This window comes from Corvus hawaiiensis, chromosome 3, assembly GCF_020740725.1.
Source record: "Corvus hawaiiensis isolate bCorHaw1 chromosome 3, bCorHaw1.pri.cur, whole genome shotgun sequence".
Lineage (NCBI taxonomy): Eukaryota > Metazoa > Chordata > Aves > Passeriformes > Corvidae > Corvus > Corvus hawaiiensis.
Genome location: NC_063215.1, coordinates 116,255,251 through 116,269,601, shown reverse-complemented (window position 1 = coordinate 116,269,601; position 14,351 = coordinate 116,255,251). Strand labels below are relative to the sequence as shown.

At 44.7% G+C, this 14,351-nt stretch overlaps 1 protein-coding gene across 1 annotated transcript in view; it reads left to right on the top strand.

Moving 5' to 3' along the window:
* The first annotated feature begins 647 nt into the window (after positions 1 to 647).
* Positions 648 to 14,351, top strand: part of LOC125322864 (D-beta-hydroxybutyrate dehydrogenase, mitochondrial-like) — a 44,676-nt gene continuing 30,972 nt past the window's right edge. Inside the window, exons 1-3 of the mRNA XM_048297161.1 lie at positions 648 to 1,093; positions 10,420 to 10,559; positions 11,839 to 11,942. Of these exons, the coding sequence (XP_048153118.1) occupies positions 10,462 to 10,559; positions 11,839 to 11,942 (202 nt within the window). The 5' untranslated portion in view covers positions 648 to 1,093; positions 10,420 to 10,461. The remainder of the gene's footprint in view (positions 1,094 to 10,419; positions 10,560 to 11,838; positions 11,943 to 14,351) is intronic.

Below are 14,351 nucleotides of genomic sequence, written 5' to 3'. Positions count from 1 at the left end.
ATAGCAGAACCCTCCCTTAAATCTCTGCTATCAATAAAAAAAAGCTCTTTCTCTAGCACTCAGCTTGTTTCTTGTCTCTGATGTGAGTGAACCCCCCTGGACTGGCACAGTCCCTACAGCACAGTGCTCCCAGCGTGGCTTGTTTTACAGCACAACAAGAGCTGCTTACGCAGGGCAGGGCTCCCACTTCTGTGCCCACTTGGGTCCCTGCCCAGACTCACCAAAACCACCTGCGTTAGAGCAATAGGAGAGCGGCAAATTTAAGAGCCTCAGAGTGCCAAGCAGATATGGGGATTATTTCAACTTCATGGTTTCCCAGTTCCACGCACACACTCCTTGAAGAAATCCCTTAAAACTGTCTGCTTCCAAATAACCTGTATACATCACTGGCTCCGAAGACGACACATGATGAAATAGCCTTACAAAACAAATCCTTATATTTCAGCCCAGCAGAGCATCCAAGTGCACAGCAAAGCCAAGACAAACACCGCACTGCTTTCGCCTGGAAACGTACGTGGCTTGAAAATCCCCATTGTTGCTCTATCCCAGAAAATGATTCATCCTCCCCACGGGGTTTTGCCTTGCCTCCGCACATTTCGCAAGGCTCCTGGCTTTATAACAGTGTGGGGCACGCGGTGACTCCTGGCAGATTCCTCGGCTCGCTTGAGAGCGAGGAGGCAGCAGCTAATCCTCCTAACGATGATTTTCCTCCTGCAGCATTTCTTCCTGCTGGTCATAGACTTACTGCTCGCCATGACCCTTTCCTGCCTCTTTTATGCCTTCGCGTGCATTTCCATTGTGTTCCTGACCTGCTGCATTATCATCTTTTCCTTCATCACCATGGAGAGGAATGCTGATATGAAAGGGAGAGCAATCGTAATTCTTGTGTCCAACAGTTCCATTGGGAGGACGTTTGCAAGGAACCTGAATAAAGCAGGTTTTGGGGTGTCTGCTGCACAATGGCCTGCTCAAGAGAAGAGGACAGTGACAGAAGAGTGCTCGTCAAACAAGGAGGTAGCCCAGCTCCACCTGACTGAAGATGAGTATCAGAAGACAGTGAAAACCTTCATAGAAAACCACTTATCCCTGAAAGGTAACTTTTAGGGCAAACTTGTGGATTGTGCCTACTGTAGAAATTAAAATGCACAAGATTGTGAGATTGTAGTTCAGCAAATGAGGAAGGCAAGAATGTTTTAGAAAATGGTAATAACACTCTAACTGCATTACATTTTGTTGTGCAAAACAAAAATTTTGCTTTTTCCAGGGGAAAGACCCTGCTGTGGCTGTGAAAGGCCCCAGTAGACCACAGTCCCTGGAGGAAGGCAAGGTAGGCCAAGGAAGGAGGGGGAGAAGGTCCTAGCAGAGGGCTGGACTTGCCCTGAGAAGAAAACACAGATGAACAAGGGGGAGCAATGCCCAGACAGTGACCTGAGGTGAAGGAATGTGTCGCATTTTTAACCTCTTCTGGATTAAAAAAAACCCAACTGAGCTCCCTCTTGACTTTTTGGCTGTTGTGAGATTCATAAGAGTTAGGTCAGAGCTTCGTGTGGCGGGCTGGGACAGTGTCTCTGAACCACACTGCCATCGTTTCTGTGGGAATACAGGACCAAAAGCAGCTGGCAGAGCTCATCTGGGATAGCACAGGGCAAGTGTCCTACTGAGGGGATGGCTGTAAGCACTGCTGGGGAATCCCTCTGGGTCTTTCTAGGTGAAGGGTGCCAGTGGGAAGACTGGCTTATGCCCTGCTGAGTAACCCCTGCTATCCAGGAGTCTGTGTCTCTACAGCCATAATTTTACACCTATTGGGAGTGACAGAAAATTCAGCCTCAGCCATCAGGGCTGCAACCTCATTGCCCGCAGGGCTACAGGGTTACATGGGAAGAGGCCAACCCCTCTCCTCCACTGTGAACCTACCTAAGGGCCCTCTGAGCTGCAGAGCTCTCTCTCCTTCCCCATACTGCCTCCTTCTTTCTCCAGCTTCTCTGTCCCTCTCCTCCTTGCTCTTCTCTCTGTGGTCTCTCCGAGGCTCCCTTTGAGGTCTCCCCAGGGCAGCCTCTCTGCTTGCTCACACCAAGATGAGATCTCAGACAACATCCACATCTCCCCAGGACAAGTAAGACCCTTTGCACTGCTGCCCAGCACTGAAAGTTGTCTTTGTGCTCCCAGGCCCTGCAGAGGAAGGACATTTTGGAAGTCAGAGCCCGCACCATGAAGCCTCCCGTACTGCAGACACCCTAGGGTAGGGAACCCTAGCCAACACCTGCTGCTGGCTGCAGCTATTCAGGACAGAGTTCTCTCCCATTGCTCTTCTCCTCAGAAGCGCCCAGAAGACCAGCAGTGCCTGTGCAACTCTGCATGGCCCAGGATACACCCCCCAATTCACTGCCTGCCCACAGGCTCCAGAAATGGGTCCCTGCACACCAGCAGTGGGTTTCAAACTGAATGCTCAGCTCCTGCATGAACACTTAGGCTCACTTACCCTGGGAAAATTAGTCTGGTGAAACCTTCCTGTGTGGACAAGGCCTAGAAGCTCCCCAGGCTGAGTACCAGCATAATCCTGCTCTGGAAATGAACAACAGAGGCTTTCTTAACCAGTAATGATCTGTGGGAGCTGGTGATTTCTGTGGGCCTGTGCTGTTCTAATCAAATGAGACTCTGGCACAGTGATACCTGTCTTTTTTTGCTCTTGACTAGTTTGGTCCCCATGCTAGTTAAAGGCTTTTGCAGGTGTCATGTTTTTTTGACAGAGTGATCTGTTGAAGGATCTGTGAGGTTTTACATTTAGGATCTCCTGCATAATATTCACATCACAGATGTGGATGTTGAAATGTATTTCCCAAGTGCTGACCCAATTGCATGGCAGATCAAAGCAGTATGTTGGGAGGGGGAAAAAAAAGAAAAATAAAAGAAAAATTAAAAAAGAAAGAAAACCTCACTGTTTTCTTAGATTTCTTTGTTAACAGTTTTGAGTGAGTGCTGGTATCCATTCTGCAAAATTTACTGTAAGGTGAAACATGAACACTCACCACCAACTGACTGATAAATGAAAGAATTTAAAGCAAACCAAAAGCCTGCATTGGTGGGTCCCCACATGCAGTTTGGTCAGCAGGATCCAGACAAGGGCAGGAGAGAGTTTGTGCCGTAGGGCAGAACCATTACACAACCTTCTCCATTTAAAAACTTCTCTTACGCACTTTGTGTATGCAATTTTTAGTTTCTAAAGAAAGAAACCTCTGCTAGTTTTTATGGGGTTTGTTGTTTTTTTTTTTTTTTTTTTTAATTACTTGTCCCCATAGGACATTTTTACCATTATATCTTGCTATTGTAAATAAAAAGATACTTGTTCTAAATAATCAAATCTTTTGAAATTCATCCTAAATGCCTTTTGAAGTAACACAGTGAAGACAGAACCCCCCAGTCATAGTTCCTTCTAGAATTAAAATACTTAAGATAGCTAAAATAATCTGGTTTTCATTCTAGTACAGGCCCAGCAACCCAAATTTCCAGGAAGGTTAACACCTTTATTTTGCAGTGAATGTACAAATTAATAAGGTGCTATCAGGCCTAAGGAGAATGTAACAAAGATACAGAGAAATGCAAGTCAGCCCCATTCCAAATTCTTCCTTTGCTGTGTGATAGCTTAACTTGGTTCATAAAAAGCCTTTGGTGCCTTTAGATCAGATATTTAAACTTCCTCTGTGACCAAGAGGTCAAAGAGACAGAGGGAAAAAGATGAGAAAAGGAGTTTTATTGCTCACCTCCAGTAGCTGAGCTTGTACTATGAGATATTGCAAGAGCTCTTGGCATTGTGTCCGAGTCCTCTGTGATCCAGCTGCTTGACAAACTGCTGTGCCGTGCTGCTCTTTGGGCAGGAAATGCTGGCAATTGCTTCACGATTTTCAGGATTGACTGCAGGGAGGGTGGGGTAGGGCAAGCAGGAAAAAATGTAGAGATGGGCAAGACCCAACAGACAGCCACCTGACCTGACTCAAAAAGAGTTCCGACAACCAGCTGCTCATCTGGTTAACTGCTGGAGCCTCTGCTCTCACAGTACCTCGGGGTTCACCTGATCACACACACAACAGTCACAGGGCTAAGCAAAACCGGCACTGACTGTGCCAGAGGATCCCAAAGTGGTTTGGGTTGGGAGGGGCCTTAAAAGCCACCTAGGTCCAACCCCAATGCCATGGGCAGGGACGCCTTCCATTAGACCTGGTTGCTCAAATCCCCATCCAGCCTGGCCCTGAACACTTCCAGGGATGAGGCATCTTCTGTAATTCCTCAGGTTCCCACAGGAGAGATATGAACAATGCCTCACACAGCACAGTGTCCCTTTCTTCGTTCAGATCTCTGCTATTCTGAAGTTGTTTGCAAGAGTCCTGTTGGTTTTCATTGGGTCAGGATTTCATTTCTTGTACCTGAATCTCAGATAAGACATGACAACTGCTGGATTCTTTGGTACTTACCACCTTCTCTCTGTCCCTATCTTTCAAATAGGAAGGACAAGAACTTTTACACAAGCAGAGAACATTATTAATTTGCACCAGTTATTTAATTCCTAAATAATGTTAGGACCCATGTCTGAAAGACTCTCTCACCACCACACTTCACCATGGTGTTTCAGACCAGTTGGAAGTGCACGTTTCCAAGCATTGCTCTGCAGGCTCCAAAGGACCTGGAGAGAGCTCCCTATGCAGACAGCTAGGCCAGTGGGAGATACTGGACTGTCATCCTTGGCCATCTGTCCTCATCTCTATGTTGCTGTTGGCAAAGTAGCTCTCATGACCTCTCCCTAAGTTAGGGCAGGCAAGATCACCTTATCATTTGATCAATTTAAACAGGTGTGTTAAATAATGTTAATCCAGCTGATTACTTTCTTGTGTGCACCATGGGACACTCCTGCAATCTCTGTGAGCAGAGCTGTGAGGGCAGTCACACCAGCCTGGGCAGGTACAGCTAATCCTAGGCAAAGAAAGGTGTCCACTGCTGCTGTGGCTTGCTCGAGGCTATGTAATGAGATGCTGCCAGAGCTGTACAGATCACTGAGGTATTGAGGCTTCCAGCAGCCCCGTGGCTCCTTGGACAGTCTCCACCTCTTCCAAAGGTCAGGCTGCTTTTGCAGCTCTGCTGTGCAGCAGGTAGCAGTGGTAGATGCTCTCCTGTTACTTCCCCTTGCCTTGTACCTCTCCTTCAGCATCCCCAGACTTCAGTTTGCCATGCAGTTTAGTCCAGGAAGGCACTCTTGGGACAGAGATCCAGAAAGAAAGACCCTACAGTGAGCCTGAGCAGGAGACAGAGACATTGGAACTGCTGCCTTGTGTGGTGGACACACCGTAGAAACTCTTTTGCTCCCTTAGGATGCCAGTGTGGTTGACCAGGTTATTTTATTAGAAGGCAATCCTTACTCACTCTCCATGCTATGCTTACCTTAGGATAAAGGCAAGGCCATACAGCCATTCCTACACTCAGAGCAGAGGGGAAGCTCAGCTTTCTTTTGGAACAGTATAGCTTAGTGCGTGGCACGAGCAGCCGTTCCCACCAGCTGCAGAGATGGAGTGAACAGATGCAATAATAATTGACTGCAATGAACTACAAGGGAGTAAGGATGAGTAAAGCAAACAAAATCACACACTCATGCAATTTTAAAGAGTACTGCATTATTTAACTTCATTCAGCTACAACTACTGCAGGCCACCTTGGATAAATCAGCCCATTTTCCAAGCTGTAAATGACCGTGCTTGGACTTAAGAGTGAAATGAATAATTTTTGCAGCAATGCTTTCGTGCCTTTAGTGGGGGTTATCCAGAAGTCTTTGAAAAACTGGCTTGCAATTATATTACCTTCCTGTCTCTTGGGGATTTATCAAAACAAGAGAAGCACTTTGATACAGCAGCATCAGGGCTATGAAACAACCCAGAGACAGGAAATAGGTCTCATTCTGAAACTATAGGCTGGGAAGAGTTATTTATTTTAAGATGAAGGGGAGCTCCCCAGTCAAAGCTTCTTTTTAAAAATAAGGATCTGTGCATCATCTAGAGTCAAGTTTTCTTCTTCCAAATGAAGCCCTGCCTCCAGTACCTACATTTTATGGGAGGCCAATTTTCACTTCCTTAAAGTGGTTTTGTAATTTCTTGTTTCGACAGACTTCTCTGCCAAGAGCCGAGCACCCAGGACACACACATAGAACCTCACGATTAAAGTGTTACACAACCCAGAAAAGCTGCAGCAACACTTCTCCTCTGTCCCCATCCCTCACTCATTGCCAGTGGGCAGAGCCCATTTGGGTTCAAAACCTCCACCCCAAAGCTTTGGTTTTTTGCTTGTTGGTGGCTGGAGAATCACTGCTTGCAAACCAAGATCTTTAGGCAATAATTAAAAATGCATGTTGGTCTGCCCTATGTTAAAAAGAGGGTTATTTATTGGGATGCATTCAGAACACGTTGCCATACTCACCACTAAGACCAGCCATGAGTACAATGTGGAAAGAGAAGGAGATGAAAGAGTCATGTGCTCCCAAGGCCTTTTTTATCTTTCTTCCAAATCTTCTGTTTGTAGACAGGAACAGAAATGGATCATTGCTCAAAAAGAAACTAAACAAAGCCCAGGCAGCTGGATACTTATGTTATACTGGCTCCTAAATTCTGCCAGAAGCCATTTTTAGCATCCTAAAACAGTACCCTCCTCACACTGCCCCCGCTTATCTCATGTGAATTTTGGTCCTAAACCATAAGTTTATCTTACAACAACCCTAGACAAGAGTTTGATTTCCAAGCTGCATCAATCATTAAACCACACAAGACTGAAGAGTACTTTTAGAGATTGCCAGAAAGATATCCATATTTATGATATGTCATTCTTGAAACAAGTGATCAACACATTTTCATGCAACTGCAGTGGCAGGATTAGAGATGCAAAGTAAAATAAACCCAAAAGTATCTGGGAAGCTGTTTATTTACCACTTATGCATGATGCTAAACTAATCTCTGATTCTGGAAGTCATTGGAAATAATCACAGGTGTAACATAACCTCTACACTAAGTTAAAAACTTCCCAGACAAGAGCTTAGCTTTGCACCAGTTTAGAGATACTGTCTTTGATTAACCAGAGTTGGGCAGCTTCTGACCAGAAAGTATTTTTGAAAAATACCAGGATTAAAGCCCAAAGAGTTCTCCAAATCAAAATAATGCATTTTTTCAGAAAGTGTGTCTGCACCTGTATTTTTTTTACTCCACCCCTTACCTCAGTCCTTCAGAAAAGTTTTCTAGAGGTCAGTCATCCCAGGGAATGGGAGCCAAGTGAGAAAAAGATACCTGCAGCTCTAGTTTCCCATGTTACTCTGTTTGGAGACAGAAACTGCTGAACAGTTCTAACACATATGCTTAGAGACTTAATTTGAATTATGTGGTAAAACTGAATATGCATAAAAATTGAACACTTCTGTATATGATAATTAAATACTTCCCTGGTACAAATAAATTAGCTATGATTACAGAACTGAGTAGATTATTTATTTTAAATCTACTCTTTTCATATTTCCCATTGAACAAACTGTTTTCCCAACACTTATGCTGCAAACTCCAAGGTAACACACAAGGATTGTGTGGCATTTTCAGTAGGAAAAGGGGGGAAAGAGCAAACTCTTGTACAGAGCTCTCCTTGCAATAGGACAGAGGACTTGGCCAGGTCTATGGTCAGCTTAGCCCCTGGAGCTTTACTTTGGACTACACCATTCTTCTGCTTTCCTGGGGAGGTCCTGAGGGGAAAAGTCTGGCAGGTACAGCCTGTGGCACTAAAGCTCTTGAAAATCCCAGCAGAGAGCTGAATTTCACCCCTTGGTAGGCTGACTTAGTTATACGGACTTCAAAAGAATGGCTTAAGTTTAAACTAGGCAACCATCTGCCACCAGAGGGTTAAAAATCAACCTGTTTTTCACATCTATTGAATTATAAATGCATGTAGTGAGAACATTTTAGAACTGATGCTTCATTATCATTAGGCAAGTTATTTGTTCTGACTATGTTATCAAAAAGAAGGAGTACCTTCCTTCTGTTCTTAGGTGCTTTTTCCTGGTTTCTAGAACTACATTTATTCTTAAGTATTCACTGCTCTGCTTTGGTCAAATAGCTTGAAATCTATAAGCTGTCTGATAAGAAATTACCCTGTCAGGCAGCATTCATTTCTAACCCCTGACTGGATGTGAGTAACTTTTTAAACCATCAGACTGAGGCACAACAAATAGTTATTTTCAATAATGAGTAGTATTCATATTTCCTCCCATAAAAATATTTATCACCAGAGAAGCATTCCCTGTGGTTATTCCAGACATTTACACCTGTATGTGTCTATTTAGCACACCACCTGACTGCTTCTCCAACAGGCTTTTCCCTCTAGGTCTCAGCATTAGTGTTTAAATTCCATTCTGCCTTGACTTCGAGGTGGAAACACAACATACACACCAAAGAAGTCCATTTAAACCTCAGAGCAGTGCCAAAATCCATTACCCCAGAAAGTTTTTGGTTTTTCTTATCCTGTTCTGGATTTGAACTGCTCTTTTCCTGTAAGAGTCCAAGTGCCTGTCCTTCATTACAGCCTTGTTTTCCCCACACCCATTTTAAGTGGTCGTCATTAAATTAACTGAGATGTCACCAATCTAAAGCTAAAACCCCTTTCAGGTTACTTGCCTTCCTCTCCTTTCCTTTGGCCACCTTTGTGGTTTCATATTAAATACACTAAAAATGCATTTTCTCTCTTTGTTGCTACCCAAGACTTGCACAAAATCGGGAAAGCTTTTAGTCCTCATCAGAGATTTGAATTTCCATCCTGTTTTAAATTATGGAGCACATTTTCCAATGAATAAACACACTAATGGAAAATTCCCGAGCAGTTCCCATAACCATACATACAACATTAACTAATTTACCAGGTATCAAACTGCAAAGTGAGGGACCAAGTCCTTCTTATCCATCCATTCCACAACAGAAAGATCCAGAAAATAAAAATACAGGCAGAAATATGAGAATAAATTATAACCTTAAAGAAAAAGGTCTATAATAATATAACAGAATCAAAGTCCCCAAATATTTGGATGCTGGAAACAGAGGTGACAGAAGGAATGCTCCTGTCATCTATTTGCTCTCTGCATCCCTCTCTTTAGACCTCTCCAGCAGATTTTTTATTCATGCCACCAGCTCCAGGGCAGAGATCATGTCTGTCTGTGTCAGTCATGTGGATACTGATGCAAAACAGGTCGATGCATTGACTCTGCAACTCAGACATGGGAGCAGGTAAAAGGAGACTTTGACTCTTAGCTCTGTTTTCTGAGAAGCAGAGAGGCAAAGTGCTGAGAAGGACAATTCATTGCCAGAAAAACATCACCAAGAGTTTTCTTGGGATCTTACTAGGACACTTGGGAGGTATTTTCCTTCATACCTTATTCTGGCTCTCTAACCAAGGCCAGGCAGGGCACTTCTTTCCTCAAGCAGGAAGTCAGTGTCTCCTCCAACAGCACCCAGCCTTTCCCCTCTCCCATGGATGCACTGTCTGGAGACAATCTGGAGCAGCCACCAGGTTTTATGGAAATATGGCTCCCAAGCAGACACTGCATTCCTATGGGTCAGAGCCCTTTGGTACCCTATTTTGAAGTTACACAAGCACACAGATAAAAATCCTCTCTCAAAGGTTGTTCACTACAGCACAGACAGAAAGGCCCCAGTTCTAATTCATTTGTTCTACAGAGTAAAAAATTTTTGTACCTGAATATGCCCCCGTGTGATATTTGGACATAATGGCTTGGCATTACAAAGGGAGTAAGTGCCTTGAAGAGAACAGGTCTCATTCACTGATGGTTTCTAATAAATGCCATTTGATTTTTCCTCAAGCATATTTCTTGGAAAATACTTCCCTTGCTTTGGTTCTAAGAAAAGCAATTTGCTAACATTTGTCTGATCATAAAATTGATTTGACCTTCTGCAAATAATCTGACTTTCCAATGGGTTGCTGAACTTTTTGAAGTGCATTAGGTCGTTCATAGAACACAGCTTTCTCCTGTTTATACTGGACAGCCTCTTCATATGATTGATGGAAACACTTCCAAAGCTTTTGTAAAAATAACTTCAAGGAAATGATTAAAAAAAAAAGATTTGAAATTCCAATGGAATATGTTATTACACTTTTCAGTGGACACAGGGAGGAATAACTGAACCAGCTCTATTTCTAACACTGTGAATCTTGCACACTATGGCCCCCTCCTCCCCAGCATGGATCGCTGCTATTCAGCTCATTACCTTCAGGTTTTTAATTAGAATGAGTTGCAAGTGGCAAGATTTCATCTGTACTCCTATGACTTTGGAGAAACATCACCACCCAATTCAAGAATGAGCTGGGTGAGTTAACTTAGCTCGTACCCTGTTGATTTGGCAGGCATGTATGGGAAGATGAGGAAGCCGTCGATCCTGATATGGGATGAAGGGGCACCAGACACACATGGGTTATGTGAGAGAAAAACCTCCTGTGAGGGGAAGAAGGCTTTCAAGGCTCCACGCAGGAACTGCTTATTGCAGGCAGGTACAGCTGAGCATATTGCATTTCTCTGACAATGTCTAGACGAGGGGCAAAATGTCTTTATAATGTTGCAGCCAATATAGGGGTTTTTTTCTTAATATTCTTTCCAAAATTTCAAAAGCAAAGCCCTTGTTTGTGGCCACTCTTCACCAAGGCTGGTCATGGACAGCTTAAAATGTGGGTTTAAAGGTTTTAGCTAATGTTCTGCAAAACTCTTGCTCTCTCAGACTGGACTTTTAAACAAGACTACCTGGGTAGGACAGAGCCAACACATGCAAAATCAGCTCTCCAAAGCTCCCTGTCCCAGGGACCACCTGAGTTCCCTCCTCCTGACATGGAAAATAAAACCCCATGGTTCCCATCAGCAAAATTTAATTCAGTAATTGGCAGCATCGGGCCTTTATCAGATGGCAGACATTCTCCTCCTGGTTTGCTCTCCCCATGGAAAATTCTGCTGCTTTAGCATCCACTTGGAAGAGGTGTGTTGTCAGGGCTAGTTGTTTGTAGGAAGGAAGACTTCCTGATTAGAAATAACCCTCTAATTAAAGCATGGCTTTATTTATTTACATGTCACAGTCATTTGTAGTTAGTTATTCAATTATAAATTACAAACAACAATATTTAGTTTTAGCTGCATGTGAAATCTCCTCTGCGAGACTGTTGCCATTTGAAGGTGCTCTCTGGGCTTGTAAGAGCCTCCACAGCAGAGGCAGGCTCTGGCCCTGGGGAAGGGATGACTCTGGCTGTAGTGCCCCAATGCACTTGGCAAAAGCACAATGACAAAAACAATTGTAAGATCAGGCAGCTAAGCACTCCTTCATGAAATAGCAGAAAAAAGTAGGCATCTCCTCCTGTCCCAAGTGGTAAGTATTATATGCAGAATATATCCCAGAAAGATGAGGTAAACCATCAAGAATTCTCTCCCAACTGCCTGATTCTTCCCCTCTCTCCTTATTTACCACAAGCCCCTCTGGGTCCCAGGCAGCCAGCGCTGGGAGGTGCAGCACAGATGGTCACCCTGCTAAACCTCCTGCTGCTGGCTTCCATGACCCAGGTCACATTTGAGGGGCCCATTTGCACAGTGTGGAGGGAGCTCAGCCTGTGAGCAGCCCTGGTGCAAAGGGCAGTGGTAGGAGTGGGACAGGGAGCAGTACCTCCAGGCTGTTCACTCTGGGAATCCAAACCCCATAAAAGCTGTGCTGAAGATACTTTTTTTTGACACATTAATGTTGTCTTTTGCTGTTGAGTGGTTAAACAGCATCACTTTTCTATTTGCAGCTCTCTACTTCACAGTCCTCTTTCACCCACTGAACTGTGTCCTGACTCTCCTGAAGAGAAGCCCACAGCTGCTTGTGCCTCTGCTGAAGTCCAAAAACTGACAGGTGAGGCAGCACCCTTACAGCTCGGTTACCTGCCAGGGGTAACCAGCACCTCCTGCACCAGCAGCTCTTACCTCTGCTGGGACAGGGAAGGGGCACCCAGGTGGTAGGGAGAGGGCTGGGGAGGGCTGGGAGAGCAGCCTCCTGCAGCACTCTGACACCTGAAGGCTGCTGCCTTTCTGCATCAGTGTGGCCCTGAGGAGTCCAGCCTGGGGCACAGCAGTAGATTCAAATCAGTAGCAAACAAAGACCAGCCAGCTCAGTCTCCAACACCGAGGTAGAGCATTAACTGCTCTCCAGCATCTTAATGGATTTTATGATGAACAATAGCTGCTCTTAAAAGGCAAACCCCAAAATATCCTGTCTCTTGTTCTTTGCTGGATCATCTCCCCCAGTTCCTGTATTCTCACTGCTGCAGGCTCTGAAAGCTCTTGAATTACTCCAGCACATGGCTATGAGAGCAATTGAAATGGTGTTCCCCAACATCCCTGCTTGAGAAGAAGCACCTGGAGCACCCTATGATTCTCTGGTCCAAGCTTTAGGACTGGAGAGAAAACAGAAAAAAACCCTAAAAACAGAAAATAAAAAGCCAGACAGCTCATGAGATGACCTGCCAGTGTCCCCACTGGTCAGTCTAATCTTTTCTTGCTAAAGGGGAGAGGGTCCCGGGCTCTCCATCTAACAGTACCACAGGTGCCAGGTTCTCAGTAGCATCTTTAACCTTTCTGAGTGTTGGATCAGGGCCATAAAGCAGGCTCTGGATGCTGCATGGAACACAGAGGTGGTGTAAGAGACAGTCCGAAAATCCCTCATCTGCCTCACGATCATCGCCGAAGACAGAGACTGAACACAGCAGTCCTGGCCTGGCTGAGGTGGGATTGTCTGCCAAGTGTTGCCTATGGGTGTGCCCACTGGGAACTGGTACGCATTCCTGAGGAAAATTCGTGCAGGTCACAATGGACTGCGCCGTTCTTGCTGCCCAGGCGGGAAGGACTGCGCCGAAGCGGAAAGGAATGACCTGTCCTGTACACCTCTCCTGTACACCTGTCCTATACGTCTGTCCTGTACCTGTTTCCCAAAGCAATGGACCTCATAACAATGGCTGTAGATTTCCCAACCTCTTGGCCAGTTGCCCCTCGCTTCTGAAAAAGACTATAAAGAGACTTTCTGAAATAACCGAGTCCGAGATCTCCCCACGGAAAGAAGACGAATCTATTGGCGGAAGACCACGAGGACTTCGTCTCATCCGTTGGTAGCTATTGCCCCTCTTTTTCCCCCTCTCTACTTTGTTTCTCTCTCTCTCTCTCTCTCTCTTACTCTCTTCTATTGCATTACTGTGTTGTGGGCACTTAATAAAGGTGCACTGTTTTGATTAAAACTGAAATCTCTTGTGTCCTTTTACACTCTGAGATCGATAAATGAACCATCACGACCCCCGCTTGCATTAGCGGATCGTGACAGGTGGATACAGCCTGTTAGCCCCTGCCCTGTGTCACCAGTGGCCATTGCAGCAGCTGGGCCGAGGTAGGACATGCAGCCAAACAGCAGCAGGAATGAACTCAGTGAAATGAGTGAACAGCACTGAAGAGCTAAAACTCTTCTGCTGTCTTTCAGCCAGGAAGGAAACCCACAGAGCACTACACATTAACACTGTCACACCACAATGAAAAAAAAAGAGCACAGCTGGGATCAGAAGTGACAAACTCCTGGCAGCAGGGGATTAGGAGTGGTGACTTCAATTGCAAGACAACAAAAAACTGTGGATGAAGACAGAAAACATCTTCAGAACTATGACACAGGTCTCCAGCTCCCTTGCAAGTCTAATCTGTAAGGAAGAGAACACCAAGACACTGAAATTTTGGGTTGTTCATTACAATGCTGTACTGTGCACACTGGGATATGCACAGGGGGAAAAAAACATCTGAGGTGAAGGGAAATAAAGGAAGATCTCTGCTGGGAAGAAAATGCTAGGGCTTGGTTTTCATTATCTAAAGCCACAACTCAGAACTGCCTGACTGATGATAAGAGATGTCACCCACCCAGGGAGTTGGATCCAGGGAGGAAAAGGAAAGCTTTCAAAACAGCTTCTGTAAGACATCAAACCAGCTTAATATCAAATCAGACCAAAACCAAACATTTTAATTCTGTATCATCAAAGCACTGAGAGAGAACATGCTAAAGCAGAAAATTCCTGAATTAAAAGCTTGAGATTTTAGTCTTTACACATTTGGCAAATAACCAGTTACATTAATAATGCCAAACCCATATATTCTGCAGAGCATCCCAGGAAATGTTTCCTTTAGTCAGAACCCTGCTTTAAGCCAGTGTTGTCAACTCCCTCAGTGCAAAATCCCCTTCTGTGCACATAACCCTGTACAATTTCAGCTGATAACCATTATTTTCTCCTCCAAA